The sequence below is a fragment of the Vitis riparia genome, chromosome 4 (genome assembly GCF_004353265.1).
Source record: "Vitis riparia cultivar Riparia Gloire de Montpellier isolate 1030 chromosome 4, EGFV_Vit.rip_1.0, whole genome shotgun sequence".
NCBI classification, from domain to species: domain Eukaryota; kingdom Viridiplantae; phylum Streptophyta; class Magnoliopsida; order Vitales; family Vitaceae; genus Vitis; species Vitis riparia.
The window spans coordinates 8096272-8111886 of NC_048434.1; the positions used below are offsets into that span (position 1 = coordinate 8096272).

General features: G+C 34.6%; 1 protein-coding gene across 1 annotated transcript in view; it reads left to right on the top strand.

Moving 5' to 3' along the window:
• The window catches only part of LOC117912776 (uncharacterized protein slr1919), a 46149-nt gene extending 30790 nt beyond the window's left edge, over positions 1–15359 (top strand). The window contains exons 9-14 of the mRNA XM_034827480.1: positions 527–726; positions 868–1029; positions 10274–10423; positions 11734–11994; positions 12976–13254; positions 14638–15359. Of these exons, the coding sequence (XP_034683371.1) occupies positions 527–726; positions 868–1029; positions 10274–10423; positions 11734–11994; positions 12976–13254; positions 14638–14886 (1301 nt within the window). The 3' untranslated portion in view covers positions 14887–15359. The remainder of the gene's footprint in view (positions 1–526; positions 727–867; positions 1030–10273; positions 10424–11733; positions 11995–12975; positions 13255–14637) is intronic.
• Positions 15360–15615: the final 256 nt, after the last annotated feature.

Genomic DNA, 15615 nt, shown 5'->3' on the forward strand with positions numbered 1-15615 from the left:
TTCTAAATTTATGCCTGGTTGAGGATCACCTCATGAAAGGATGAAAGGTTGTATAGTACTTGATCAACTGAATGAATTGTTTTCTTAAATCTTCATGTTGAAACAAACTAGATAATACTTAATTGGTAACTCTAAATTTTTGTGGTCTGAAAATCTTTAAAATGAAAGAAATGTAATTTTTTTGGGATTCAGAAGCATCAACTTAGGGGGTTAAAGTGTTATTAAATAAAGGTGGAAGACCTTTATATACCAAAATTTACTCACCAACCTTTTTTTTATAGATTTGTATTGGCATCATAGTTATATATGGACCGGTAAGGACTTTGAATCAGGTGGCCACTTTCATAAGTATTGTTTCTTCATCTTAGTAAGTGCCTTTGCATCTTAGCTTTCTGGAATGTAGCACTGCTGGGACAAATGATGACTTCTTTTTTTGGTGCAAGAGTGTCATTTCATGTGTTAATATTATCAGCTCATGTTAAATTTAGTTAAGTATAAAAATTTATGTTGATAAATATGATGCCAGTTAGTGCTGAAAAGAGTCCAAAAGGTAGAACTGGTGATTCTTTTGAGTACAAGAAGGTGAAACATATTAAGGTTCCAAAAATATATTGGAACTTTACCCGCAAGGCTGTGCTGACAATGGAGTGGATAGATGGAATTAAGCTTACTGATGAAGCTGGCATGGAGAAAGCATGTTTAAACCGAAAGGAACTAATTGACCAGGTATTGAACAGAATCCATGCATTAGCAGTTCATGATGATCTTTTTTCTTAATTTTACACAAAATGCTCTGACATATCTTTAATAATTTTATGGAACTTACTTTTGGTCATGATCTATTAAAGATATTTTGAATTTTCCCAGGGATTATATTGCTCCTTAAGACAATTACTTGAGGTAGGATTTTTCCATGCTGATCCTCATCCAGGAAACCTTGTCGCTACTGCTGATGGATCTCTGGCATATTTCGACTTTGGAATGATGGGGGATATTCCTCGCCATTATCGTGTAGGACTTATACAAGTGGTAAGACATTTATGAAGGAAACAACTGCAAATATTATTATGATTTAGGTATTTTCTTTTAGTCTAGATGAAACTTTTCAACATCGTTTGACATCCTGCTAGTGTTAGAACTACCCTTTAATTCATGTGAATGCTTTGTCTATGTAAACAGAATAGGAAAGGAATATATTTTTTGTATTTTTATTCTACATTCAAAACTGTATACACGGCTTCCTCTTTATAGAGGATTTTCTCAGCACTAAAATAGGAAACAACTTAACAACCTAACAATATACAACTGTCTAACAGATTACAAAAGAATAAATCTCCTAATATCTTGCTAATTATCTCAGCCAATCCTATCTTTTTCAATACTCCCCCTCAAGCTAGCTTACAGATATCTTCCATAGCCAGCTTGCCAATTAGTCTGTCAAACTGCTTTGTAGGAATTCTTTTTGTAAGCATATCAGCCACTTGCTCAATAGTAGGAATATATGGCATACATATCAGTCCATTCTCGAGTTTTTTCTTAATAAAGTGTTTGCCTACCTCCACATGCTTTGTTTAATCATGAAGTATTGGATTATGAGCTATTGAAATAGCTGCTTTGTTGTCACAATACAGTTTCATTGGTAGGGTACTTGAGATCTTCAATTCTTCCAATAGTCGTCTAATCTACAACACTTCATAGATTCCAAGAGCAACTGATTTGAACTCGGCCTCTGCACTACTCCTAGCCACCACATTCCCTTTTTTTGCTTCGCCAAGTGACAAGGTTACCTCCAACAAAGGTGTAGTAACCAGAGGTTGAACGCCTATCTACTACACTCCCAACCCAATCTGCATCTGTAAATGCTTCAACCTGTAGGTGCCCATGACCTTTAAACGGTAAACCCCTTCCAGGTGACCTTTTTAGATATCTAAGGATTCTATAAATAGCATCAAAGTGTTGTTGTCCAGGTGCATGCATGAATTGGCTCACCATGCTTACCGCAAAAGCAATATCTGGATGCGTATGTGACAAGTAAATCAGCCTCCTAACTAGCCTTTGATATTGTTCTTTATCCTTCACTTCATCTTTGGAGGGCAGTAATTTTATGTTGGGTTCAATAGGTATCTCGACTGGTTTACAACCTAGTTGTCCTGTTTCACCAAGTAAATCAAGGACATATTAATGTTGGTTTACAAATATACCTTCTTTGGATGTAGCAAACTCCATTCCAAGGAAGTACTTTAAGGCTCCCAAATCCTTGATTTCAAATTCCTCTGTAAGTCTTCTTTTTAATCTCTCCAACTCTTCTTTGTCACTGCCAGTTAAAACTTTATCATCCACATAAACAATCAGAATAACAATCTTACCATCTTTATTGTGTTTGTAGAACATAGTATGGTCAGCTTGGCTCTGCCAATAGCCACAACTCTTTACAACTTTTCCAAATCTTTCAAACCAAGCTCTAGGAGATTGTTTGAGACCATATAGGGATTTTTTTAATTTGCAAACTTTGTTTGATCCAAGCTTCTCCTTGGATCCAGGTGGTAGGTTCATATATACTTCCTCCTCCAGATATCCATTTAGGAAGACATTTTTTATGTCTAACTGGTGTAAAGGCCAGTTGAAATTTATAGCCAAAGATAACAAAATTCTAATTGAGTTTATCTTGGCTACAAGAGCAAAAGTTTCTTTGTAATCAATACCATAGGTTTGAGTAAATCCTTTTGCTATTAGTCTTGCCTTGTATCGTTCTATGCTCCCATCAACTTACATTTCACAGTAAAGACCCACTTACAACCTACAGTTCTTTTCTCCTTAGGTAAATCCACTAACTCCCAAGTACCACTTCTTTTAAGAGCATTCATCTCCTCCAACATTGTTACTTTCCAATTTGGATCATCAAGGGCTTCTTGAATGTTTCTTGGAACAAACATGTGTGAGATTTTTGAGGTAAAGGCTTTATGAGTTTTAGAGAGTTTTTTATAGGATAGATACTGGGCAATGGGATATTTAGTGCACGTTTGTGTACTTTTTCTAAGGGCTATAGGAATATCAAGGTCTAAAGAAGAAATGATAGGAACTGAAGGTATGTTAGGAGTAGGACTACTTGTGATATCGGAAGCTTCAGTTCCCGAAGGTCAAGATTGGTCATTACCAAGAGGAATAGGTTGACTTTGGCTCTTTTGATGAGTCTTTCTTCGAGTATAAACCATACACTCAGTATTTGGTTGTACTGATTCTCCCCTTGTTTTAGATACAATAATGTTTGGCACTATATGACTAGAATTTTTGTCAGTCTTATCACATTGTTCCTTAAGATTATAAATAAGAGGTGGAGGAGTAGTTAAAATTGTATTTGGTAATGGAGTGGGAGATAAGTCCCAAAATTTTTCTTCCATTACATCATTCTCCCCCTGAAGAGAATTTTTGTCAAAAAAAGATTTATCTTCAATGAAAGAGACATCCATACTCACATACATTTTTCTGGTTTGGGGATTATAGCATTTATACCCTTTTTTATTAGAGGCATGCTCAATGAAAACACATTTTTCTGCCCTTGGATCAAGTTTAGACTGATTATGATTAGGTAGGTGAATAAAAACAATGCAGTAAAAAACTTTTAGGGGTAAGTTAGAGTACATTCTAGATAAAGGAAAGATTTTTTGAAAACATTCTAGTGGTGTGCTATACTTAAGAATTTTGGTAGGCATTCGGTTAATGAGATGGGAGGCTATCAAAATAGCTTCTCCCAAAAGTATCTTGGAACATTCATGGAAAACATAATATCATGAGCCACTTCAAGTAAATGTTTATTTTTTCTTTTAACAATTCCATTTTGTTGAGGGGTATTCACACAAATAGATTGATGGTGGATACCTTTTTCTTTCAAAAAAAACTACCCAAAAATTCATTAAAATACTTAGTTCCATTATCAATGTGAAAAATGCTAATTTTTACTTGGAATTTAGTTTCAATTATGTTATAAAAATTTTGGAAATGTTTTCCAACTTTTGATTTTTCCTTCATCAAATAAACCCAACATAAACGTGTATGATCATTTATGAAGGTAACAAACCATTTTTTTGAGAAATAGTTGTAATTTTTGAAGGCCCCCCCCCCACACACATTACTTTTCCAGAAATAGTTGTAATTTTTGAAGGTCCCCACACATTACTATGTATTAAATAAAATAGTTTTGAGGGAACGTAAGGTTTTGGATAATAAGTAGTACGATGACTCTTAGATAAATAGCAAATTTCACAATAAAAAGATGAACAATCATCTTTGACTGGCCTATAAGGCGCCTGTTGATTGGCCTAATTCTTTATTTAACTTTTTTGTGTGGGTGGGCTATAGATGAGGGTGGGTAAATTTTTTGTATCCCTCTCCTTTTTGTTTTTAGCTTATAAGGCGCATGTTGTATACTTCCTGTATGCTTTGAGTTTGCCTTTGGACACCCTGTTTCTTTTGATATACTCTTTTCTACGTTTTTGCCTATCAAAAAAAAAAAAAAAAAAACAATGAAAAGATGAACAATCCAATCCTTTAAACAAAGTACGAAACAAATGTTTAAGATATAGAAAACTAGGGGGTCCTAGTCTTAAGTGCCAAAACATTATTTGTTCATAAACATAAAAAGAACTAACACTACTAAGACCCTGAGCCCGTTTATTGGAGAAAACACCATCAAAGTAGTAAAGGCCATCTATCAACTTAGCACTGCCAATCTTCTTTCTTGAGTTTTGGTCTTGAAGCTCATAGTGAGAATCATAGAAAAAAAACACGACAATTAGAGTTTTTGGTAAGTTTACTCACAGACAAAAGATTACATGCTAGTTTTGGAACATGGAGAACAAATTTAAGATCTATGTTCTCAGATAATTTTACCAAGCCTTTTTCAGCTATAGGTGAGAAACTACCATCTGCAATCCTAATTTTTTCACTGCCAGAACATGGTAAGTGTTGAACAAATTTGAAAAACTAGTCATATGGTTAGAAGCTCCAGAATCAATTATCCATGGAGTAGAATTGAAACAACATAAAAAGCATTAGGTGCACTACTTGTTTGTGCTAGAGAAACACTAGGAATACCCAACAGAGAATTGGATTTTAGCAGTTTCAGAAGGTGATTCATCTACTCCTTGTTGAAGGGACTTGACTTTGATTCATTGACAGTAGCATTGACCTTGGGATTTGAACGATTGCTTCTCTCTCCGGGCTTGCTGCTCTGCCAATTTGCTGGTTTTCCATGGATTTTCCAGCAAGTTTCTCGAGTGTGGCGCAGTTTGTTACAATAATCGCATCAAACCTGTGGCCTTTCTCCAAGCCCTCGCTGAAAACTGGCTGCTTTATTGGCAAAACCTTCAACAACATTGAGAGCAGAACTTTCAACAGTTCCACTATTAGATTTCTTTCCCAACATTACGTGTCAACGACTTTTTTCCCTTTGAACTTCAGCAAAGACTTCGCTGATTTTAGGAAGAGGAACTCTGCCAATAATCCATCCTCTAACCTCATCAAACTCTACACTGAGTCCAACAAGAAACTTATAAAGCCTATGAGCCTCCATAGTTTATTTGTAATGATTAGCATCATCAGTGGACTTTCATTCGTAGTTGTTGAATAGATCCAAATCCTGCCAAAGAAGTTTCAACGAATTGAAGTACTAGGTGACAGATTCTTCTCCCTGCCGAATCTCACCAAGTTTAAGGGTCAGTTCATACACTTGGGATTAATTACCCAAATCAGAGTACATTTGATTCACATGGTCCCACAATTCTTTGGTTGTGGAGTAGTTACATATAATTGGAGCCAATCTCCTCATTCGTGGAGTTCACAAGCCATGTCATCACCATTGAATTTTCTGCATCCCAGGTAGTGTACAAAGGATCCTCTGATGCCGGTGCCACCTTGTCTCCAGTCAAGTACCCGATCTCCCTCTCCCTCTAAGATACATGCGAACTGATTGAGACCATCTTAAAAAATTGTCACCATTGAGGCGAATGGTGGTAATCTGAACAGGATGGGATTTGATATTATGGGTTTGGGTTGCAGGTTTAGTTGCTGGGCTGGAAAAGGAAACAAGTGGGTTTGACTTAGACGTCAGACATGGCTACTAGTTAGGAAAAGAAATACACAAAAAGAAAAAAAAAAATCTCAAGGGTTTTTTTGGGTGAATTAGGGCAGCTATGATACCATGTAAACAGAATAGGAAAGGAATATATTTTTAGTATTTTTATTAGATATTCAAAACTGTATACACGGCTGCCTCTTTATAGAGGATTTTCTCAACACTAAAATAGGAAACAACTTAACAACCTAACAATATACAGCTGTCTAACAGATTACAAAAGAATAAATCTCCTAATATCTTGTATATTTAAATCTCCTAATATCTTGCTAATTATTTCAGCTGATCCTATCTTTTTCAACAGTTTATGTACATTTCAAAATGTTTGTGTTATAGGATGAGAGATTTGTTTTTGAAAATTACAGCCATATTTTAAGTCAGTATCACCTAGCATGCACCATGTGGGTACTACTATCAAATCTATCAGTTATTGGCTGAAAAAAGGTTCTAGGGTCACTTTTTCTTTCTCAAATAAGTGATTACTCCCATATGCTCCATACTTCCAATAAGAAAAAAAGTTTTAGATAGTTTGATTTCTGTTCTGTGAGTAAAAATCATGTTGAGATTTTACTTCTTGCCTTTGGTATGGGATATGGACATGTACGTTGTATGTCCAGGAGAAAACAAATTGTTGATTTTCTGCCCTTCATATGGTAGCTGATGTTGAGAAAACAATGTCTTCTTTTTGTATATGTTTTTTTATAAATAACAACTATACAATCAATCTAATCACTGTGATTGCCTCATGAAGAAATGGCAAGCATCTTGTAGCAGGTTCCAATTATCATGATTGTTGGGCATAACAAAACACAAAAGTTCAAGCATGCAGAAACACAGGATCAATAAAATATAGTGCTTTTAATGAAACCTAAAAGCTACTGGTAAAAAATAATCACTAAATATTTAGAAGAAAGTGAGACATAAAGCTGTTAGGAGATGGACCTTTTTATCAGCATATCACAGTTAGAAATAGATAGAGGATGCTAAAAGAATAGCACAAAAAAGGTTCACAAGTGACACTAAGAAGAAGAAGAAAAAGATGAAGAAATGGCAAACATCTTGTAGCAGGTTCCAATTATGATGATTGTTGGGAATATCAAAACACAAAAGTTCAAGCATGCAGAAACACGGGATCAATAAAATATAGTGCTTTTAACTGGTAAAAAATAATCACTAAATATTTAGAAGATAGTGAGCTATAAAGCTGTTAGGAGATGCATCTTTTTATCAGCACATCACAGTTAGAAATAGATAGAGGATGCTAAAAGAAAAGCATAAAAAAGGTTCACAAGTGACACTAAGAAGAAGAAGAAAAAATGAAGAAATGGCAAGCATCTTGTAGCAGGTTCCAATTATCATGATTGTTGGGAATAACAAAACACAAAAGTTCAAGCATGCAGAAACACGGGATCAATAAAATATAGTGCTTTTAACAGGTAAAAAATAATCACTAAGTATTTTGAAGATAGTGAGCCATAAAACTGTTAGGAGATGCAGCTTTTTATCAGCATATCACAGTTAGAAATAGATAGAGGATGCTAAAAGAAAAGCACAAAAAAGGTACACAAGTTGCACTAAGAAGAAGAAGAAGAAGAAGAAAACGAGGAAATGCTAGCATTAAGTTTGGGGCAAAATTATCATTTTGAGAAGTAATTATACAATGAACTAATCAACTTGAGAAGAAAGTTGTGTTTAAGCAGTTCCCAATTTAACATGTTCTATTATTGGGTGGAAAAACAGTCTCTTTTGTTTGACCAAAAACTGCAGCAAGAATGCCTATTGATGGATTTGAAGGTTTTGTTAATTTGGTTTAGAATCCATTAGGTTTTTATTTTTAAATTTATTTTTTATTTTTAAGAAGAAGAAGTGCTAGCATAAGTTTGGGGCAAAATTATGCTAGCATCAATTTGTGTTCTGTTAGTCTTATCTTTCAAATGTCAGAGTGGGGGGCCTAAAGAAAGTTGAGGATTTGCATTATATATATAGCAGGTGTTAAAAGTTTCAAACTGTAGCATCCCCTTTTCTTTCAATGATCATTCCATTTCTTTGTATCATGTAAGACATCTCTAACATGTGACCAAACAATACATATTATAGCTTAGTACAACATTCCTATTTGGAAACCACATTTTGTAGCAATAGTCCTCAGTCAACCTTAGGCTGTTTAACTTGTTGAAAAGAATCTTTATATATCATAAGTAATAATCTGCAAAATAGTAATGTTATCAACTTTGAATGCCACTTTTCAATGTCTGAACTGCATTTTAGTTATTGATTTGTTTGTCTACTTTTTAGGCTGAGATTAGCAGTATGAGCTCTCTTTGTCAACCAAAACTAAAACTTAAATCTCTGTTTTGCTGTAAAAGAAGCATGTAAAGAAGTGGTTAAAGATCAATAATGTCATAGGATTATGCCTCTTAATATTTTCATCAAATTGGAGTCATTTGATTTGTAATATTTTTCTTAATGGGGTCTCAGGTCATAGAAGTAATAGAATTTTACCAATTATTTAACTGAGATTTTGTTTCATGCCTTGCATGGGAAACATATCATCTTTTCAACATATGTTTCCCATATGCTGCAATGAATGTGCATATAATCCCGAAGGCCTCTGTCTATATAGTATTCTCTGTATATATGGTATTTTCTTTTTCTTTACTAACATTTTTAAAGATGTCCATGCATTAAATGGATAATGTGCACTATTTTTTTTTTTTTTTTTTTTTTTGACTCTAGAACATTATATTGAAGATCTTTGTACTAAAGCCTGAAACTGTTGCTCTAACTGTGGGTTAGATGGAAGTTGGATTCTCATGGTACCCTTAAATTTTTTTTGATAAGCGAACAGAAAAATGATAGAAGGCACCTAACAAAAAAAGGGGTGCACCCTATGTACAAAAGGTATATACAGTCATACATAATTTAGTCTGTCAATGAAATTCAGCAATATAAATTTTTTCGAGTCCCAATGGGGCCCTAGCTCACTCAACAGGGATTTGATGACATGTCTACTTTAAACTTTGATTGAAAGCCCTTCCTCTTTGAAGTCCAGTCCTTTCTTTAAAACAAAAAAAAGAAAAACAAAACAAAAAAATCACAAACAAAACATATTCATTAAAAGGTATAGAAGTATAAGTGAAGGATGAGAAGTCCTTCCTAGATTTACAAAATCTGATAAAAAAACAGCAGTGGAGAAAACTACTTCCTTTAGCTTTGTTCCTGTACTTGCTATTTTAACCCTTTTGATCTACATTTTGAAATCCAATCGAGTTGTATAAAGATGAGATGAAGGCCCTTGAAGCTATAGTAGCTGAGGCCCAAAAAGAGGAAAAGAAATAGATTAGATCTCATATCATCTCTGAAGTCCTGCACTTGTTCTCAAAGATTCTTACATTTCTTTCCTGCCATATTAAATTAGAGTTAGACAAGCAATTTGAGATAGGACCTTTTCTCTGCTGCTTATTCGAACTTCAAACAAAAAGAGCGTTCTAATTGATTGTGGAAAAAACCTGTCAGAGTCTAGATATTGCCAGTAACATATCCCACAACTATTTGGTCCTATAACAGTTAAAAACTTAAAATCTGATTTGCTCATTCTTCACTAGCTTTACAAAGATTTCATTTGTTGACCATCTCCTCATAAGATGATCATGATACCCCTTAAATTAGTTTTATTGTTCCCAAAATTATGATTGATGTGATTCAAAATGTAACTGATTCCTGCCCAGTCAATCCGAATGACCTTGACACCAAGAGATGAGCACCACTGGATGGAAAATATATATATATTTGATTCTTAAGTAAAATAGACAAATGATACAACTTATGATTTATGGAAATTTCTAGCATGCATTGGTAATTCAATGTTCTAGGTCATGGCTACTTGCTCCTTTCTTCCTATCCATACATTCATTAGTGGACCCAATTAGTGGGTGTATGGTCTGATATCTTTCAGTACTGTTAACTTGAAACTGTGTAATTATACCTTCTTTTTCATTTTTTATATCATGCTAAAACTCTAGATGTTGCCTCATATTGTACTTTCTTGTTATGCTGCCACCTTTTGGTTTAGTTTTATGCCGACTATTGCATTGCAATTTGCATGTGGTTGTGTATTTGTTGATGAGTTATTGTTTCTTTCAGCTTGTGCACTTTGTTAATCGTGACTCTCTGGGTTTGGCAAATGACTTTCTTTCTTTGGGATTTATTCCTGAAGGGGTTGATATTCAATTGGTGTCAGAAGCATTGCAAGCATCCTTTGGTGATGGGACTAGACAATCCCAAGATTTCCAGGTTTGCTTTTGGAGTTTCTATAGTTTGTCTGGACTCTGGGGTATAACTGATGGCTTTTCTTCACTTATTCTTTGTTTAATTTCCTTTTGTTAAAATACAAAATAGCATGAAAGGCATCAAGTGAAGGTTATTCCACTTCACAAGTTTGAACTAGTTAAACTATAGAAAAATGTGTGAATCTTATCATTATTTTTTCATGTTTGAATGTAATAACTAGTTAAACGATTCATGAAGAAAAACATGGAAGCATATATGTCAAGATGGAGGGTGGAATATATCTCCTCTTTGCCTCTGTTGTATACGTTAGTAAATGGAGGGGATCTAGCTACTAAATTGGGGGAAGTTTCTACCTTTTGTGTTTCTCCTGCTATTTTCCATGCTCCGTGAGCTTCAAGAATTGCTTTGTTTTCAATTGTAACATTTAAAATTGTGGGTGGGGAGGCTTGAATGATCTCCTTTTGGGTTTGACAGAAGAGCCCTAATGAGAGTGGAAGGAGGAGATGTACAAGTGACTACAAGCAGTTGGAAGGAAGCTTATCAGTTCATTGCAACTGCTACAGGAAAAAAATTATAATAATAAATGAAGAAGAAAAACTAAACAATGAGATAAAAAGTAAGGGAGATTAGTGCTGGCAATCCTAAGTTCCAATGCAACCCTTAGAGTGAAACTAATGCACTCTTTTTAGGACATATGCAAGTAGAATTCTGTACAGGTCTCCACAATTTATAATATGCCAGTTTCATTCTGCTATGTTATCTTAAGTTAGAAACAGTGCATTGGCTTTTGCTATGCTGATGAAATGCAAGATCTAATTCATGTGAAAATTTTGAATAATTTGATTTGTGGCTGTTGTTTTATATTTTTTTTCTTTGCCTTTTAATCAGTGAGGGAGAAAGTTGACAGTTTTGTAGAGGTGAATTTATGACTAAACTCAAACACCTCTCTTTTCACTTTGTTAATTTCTATTCTGGTAACTTTTAGTGACTGTCCATTAAATAATATAGGTTTTAAGGTGAATTATTGTTGTCTTTGTTCCAATTATCTGGTTCTTGCTTTCAAAGTGAGGACCTTTGTTGGTCCCTTCCCAGCATCCTTTATTTTTAAATAAAAATTTTCATTATAAGAAAAAGTGGGAGAAATTCTCATATAGAAATTTCCTTGTATCTGAGGATTGAGGATGAAGTTCAATTGGGTTTTTCTTGATGTCTTCTATTCCTGATTTTTATGCTTTCTTTTTTTATTCACTGAAATCTTTTATTGTGATTTTTGAGTTACAAGTTTTATTTTTTTAACTTGCATTTGATTGTAGGCTATAATGATCCAATTGTATGATATTATGTATGAATTGAACTTCTCTCTTCCACCGGATTATGCCCTGGTGATAAGAGCACTGGGAGCGCTGGAAGGCACAGCAAAAGCTTTGGATCCTAGTTTCAAAGTAGTTGAGAGCGCATATCCATATGTCATTGGGAGGCTTTTGGCAGACCCAAATCCTGATATGAGGAAAATATTGAGGGAACTTCTCATCCGTAACAATGGCTCCATAAGGTGGAATAGGCTTGAGCGCCTGGTGGGTTCCTTTCACCCCAACCCCTCTTTCTCTATCTTGCGACATAGCTTAGTCTTTAATAAGATCTCTATTGTGCATACTATTTTAAAAGAATACATACCTTGATTCAAATTCTCATTTTGCTGCATTTGCTTCATGGATTGCCATTTGGAGAATGTGCTGATGGTATCTAAAATGCCATGGGCTACATTGTGCTCTTAGCTTTGTAATTAGTATCAAATCATGTATAAGCATTTTGACAATAATCAAATCAACTTTATATTTTGGTAGCTGTTTGGTTGTAGAGCAACTACTTTCTACATGGTGTTTCTCTCTTGAAGTTTCTCATCCTTCTCATGTGTGAGGAATTAGATGCTTAGACCTGTCACCTGTACCTGAACCTTTGCAACATAGGCCGCAGGCATACACACAAAAACCTGAACAACGTAGGATGCACACAAAGAAATATATAATATATTGGCAAATTACCCTCGATTTCATATAACACTCAGAATGTTTGGTATCTGAGACCCTAATCTGAGCTCATTCTAAAATGGTTGATCCTAGCACACTGCAAGCATTATCTGAAGAAAATCATGAGTCATTCTGGCTTTAATCAATATCAATCTTTTAGATGGGAACTTTTTAAAAATTATATATAGCTGAATGTAATGATTTTTTTCTTGTGCATGTTTTTATGTTAGTGAAATTAGGAATCTAATGTTTACAGATTTTTTTAGTCACTCACATTTTGGGAAATTACTAAACCAATCCGCTGATATGGTTCCATGCAGATTCAAGATTTTCTCAAAACCTTGTAATTGTTTTAAAAGTTCCATGCAGATTCAAGATTTTCTTAAAACCTAGTACTTGAGCTAGTTTCTTTAGAAGTTCTGCCTGGGTGGTCTGCTTTAGATAGTTTTTATTAATTTATGTTTTCTGGGCCTTGTTATTCTGACCCACTTGGAGTAATGTTCTATATGCATCTCTATTTTGTTTCAGATAGCAGCAGTATCTGAACAAGCTTCTGAGTCTGCAGAGGAGTCCCCCGACACTAAAGGCAACTCTTCAAGTCCTTTGGAATGGAAATCATTTGACATGCGTGCTGTTGTTGCTGCCACTGAAGATCTTTTCCAGTTCATTCTATCTAGAAAGGGTTTGAGGGTACGTGTTTTTCTCATCCGAGACATAATTTCAGCAACCGATATTTTTCTGCAAGATGAAGTTGTCGCATGCATTTTTTATGAGAAGCTTGGAGCAAAAGTACCATCAGAATCGGAGGTTTGTCTAAATACTTTGCTTTATCTCTGTCGAACTTTAATAAACTGCTGTCTGAAGTAGGTTTAATAACATTGAAAATTTTTATTCCTGAAGAGATTCTTAAAAGATGCCAGTACCTCCCTTGTGAGAAATTCTCCAATTACCTGAAGTCTTCCTGACCTAAGTTTTCAGTTGTCGTATAGAATCGGTTTTGCTTATAATTCAGTGGTTTTCTAGTTTTCAGAAATCTGCAAGCTTCCTGTTTCTTGGTTTACTATGAGTAAGCCCACAATTCTAAGATTAATTCCACCCTGTCTAAGCTGATAGTGATAATCCTAGTGGTCATTAACTTTGATGCCATTATTTCATTAGATTGCTTTCAAGCACACCTTAAGCATGAAGCCTTATTAATGAATCCTTTGTAGCATAAAAATTCTTAGTGCCCTGCTTCAATTGATCTTATGCACTGGGAAAAAAGACGCCATTCTAAAAAAGGTTAGGTATGTTTATGTAGTATGTGTGTATTCTATTTGATAGAAGTAATCTAGTATCATCAAATATAATGTTACAACATTTTGACCCGTCAGGGTAGCCTAGTTGGTTAGGGCGAACACTAGGAAGTGTGGTCCCAGTAAGTAACACATGGTCTTGAGTTCGAATCCTGCCATTGATGATATCCTGAATTTACCCAATGTTGGTTGTTGCGGGGTAGTTAGCACCCCGAGGTTTGGGTTCCCATGGAGAGTCCTATGGGCTTGGTCAAGGAAGGTTCCTTGATTATAAAAAAAAAACATTTTGAATGTTTAAGAAACTAAATCACACTCTGTGTTATATTCCTACATAACATGGCACCCTAGAAATGTTTATCCTTGATAGCAATTGTTGGTGAAAGGGAAAATTGCTTTAACAGAAAGAAAAGAAGGCGGCAAGTGAACTTAAAATTTTCCTTTATGGATTAAAAATGACAGAGAGAAGAAAGAAAGAAATAGCTAAAAAGTAGAAATAATGATAATACTTTAAAGTGAAAGTTCATTGAACTTCATTTTTAGGATCTTGGAAAGTACTAAGAAAAGGGTTGGAAGGAATTTTGAATTCTCCCTTTTGATTTGTCTATGAAAACATGACAAAATAAAATGCTTTGTCTCAATTCTTTTTTAACACGTATTTGTCCTGATTCGTGTGCATTTCCTTGAATGTTGATGAAAGTGATGCACTAAGAATTCTCAAAATAGAGTTTAGTTGGTTGAATTTTCAAATTTCAGGATTAAAATTTCAAATTGCTTTTTCTGCATTTGAATTTTCCTTTGAGCAACGCATATCAAGAAGAACAAGATAAAAAGGACTAATTATATAGGGTTTTATGATGCTGGCATTTAATTTATCTTTAACTTTGTATTGTTTCAGGGAGATGCAGTGCTGACAAGGGTAATCAATGGCTTTCGATATCTCAAACAAGCAATAAACTTGGCACCGGAGGTTTGGACGGGCATGCTAATTCGCATGTCATTAAAGCCTGAGGTTCATAGTTTTATGCTGGACATTATCTCAGCATTAGCCACCCATTTTCGCCATAAAATTCCCGAGACTTTTTGGGTTTGTATCTCTAAGCTCCTTCACAAGTTGGTGAGAAAAAACAGCCCTGATGATTTATAAGAGGGGCATTCATTAATCATCTCTTATACAGGCCAATTTTATTTGAGGCTTCACTCTGTAAATATCTCACACAGGGTTTAGAAGTGCAAAATTTCTATGAGCAGAGCCCAAAGAAATTGTATTTCTAGATCCAAGTGAAGAGAAAACCAGGGAAAACTAGTTTAGAAAAAGGAACCCAGAGATTTTGAAGGATCAAAGCATTGAACACATGGTTTTTTGGCTGCTCAGAACCTATCTTTGCTTCCTTCTAGATTGTTTTTGATTTTCCAACAAAGACGGATCCAAGATTTGCCTTTTAGTACTGTCGATCTTTCCCTGATTCGGAGTAGGCATGGAACGCTTACTTGAAGACATGCTTCAACATATTCATTTTTTTTTTCCCTAGTTCTGATGCTCAAGCTGTAACATCCTTTTTCTATATACACTTGTTTATGATCGCTTAAAGGAAAACTAATTTTGATTAGTTGGATTGATGATGGAGAGATATAAATTTATAAAAAAAAAAAAAAGGGGGGCATGAATCTCAAGACTTTTGTATTTATATATGAAAGAAAAAAAAAAAAAAAAAACTTGTCGAGATTGTATGTGCATCATCCATTTTGGTAATCTTAGGAAAAATTTTCCAATATGGTATCCCACATCGAATAAGTAAAAAAAAAAATTGACTGAGTTTCTTAGTTATGTAGATGCGTTTTTATGCTATAATGGTTTATTGGGTTCAAAACAAAG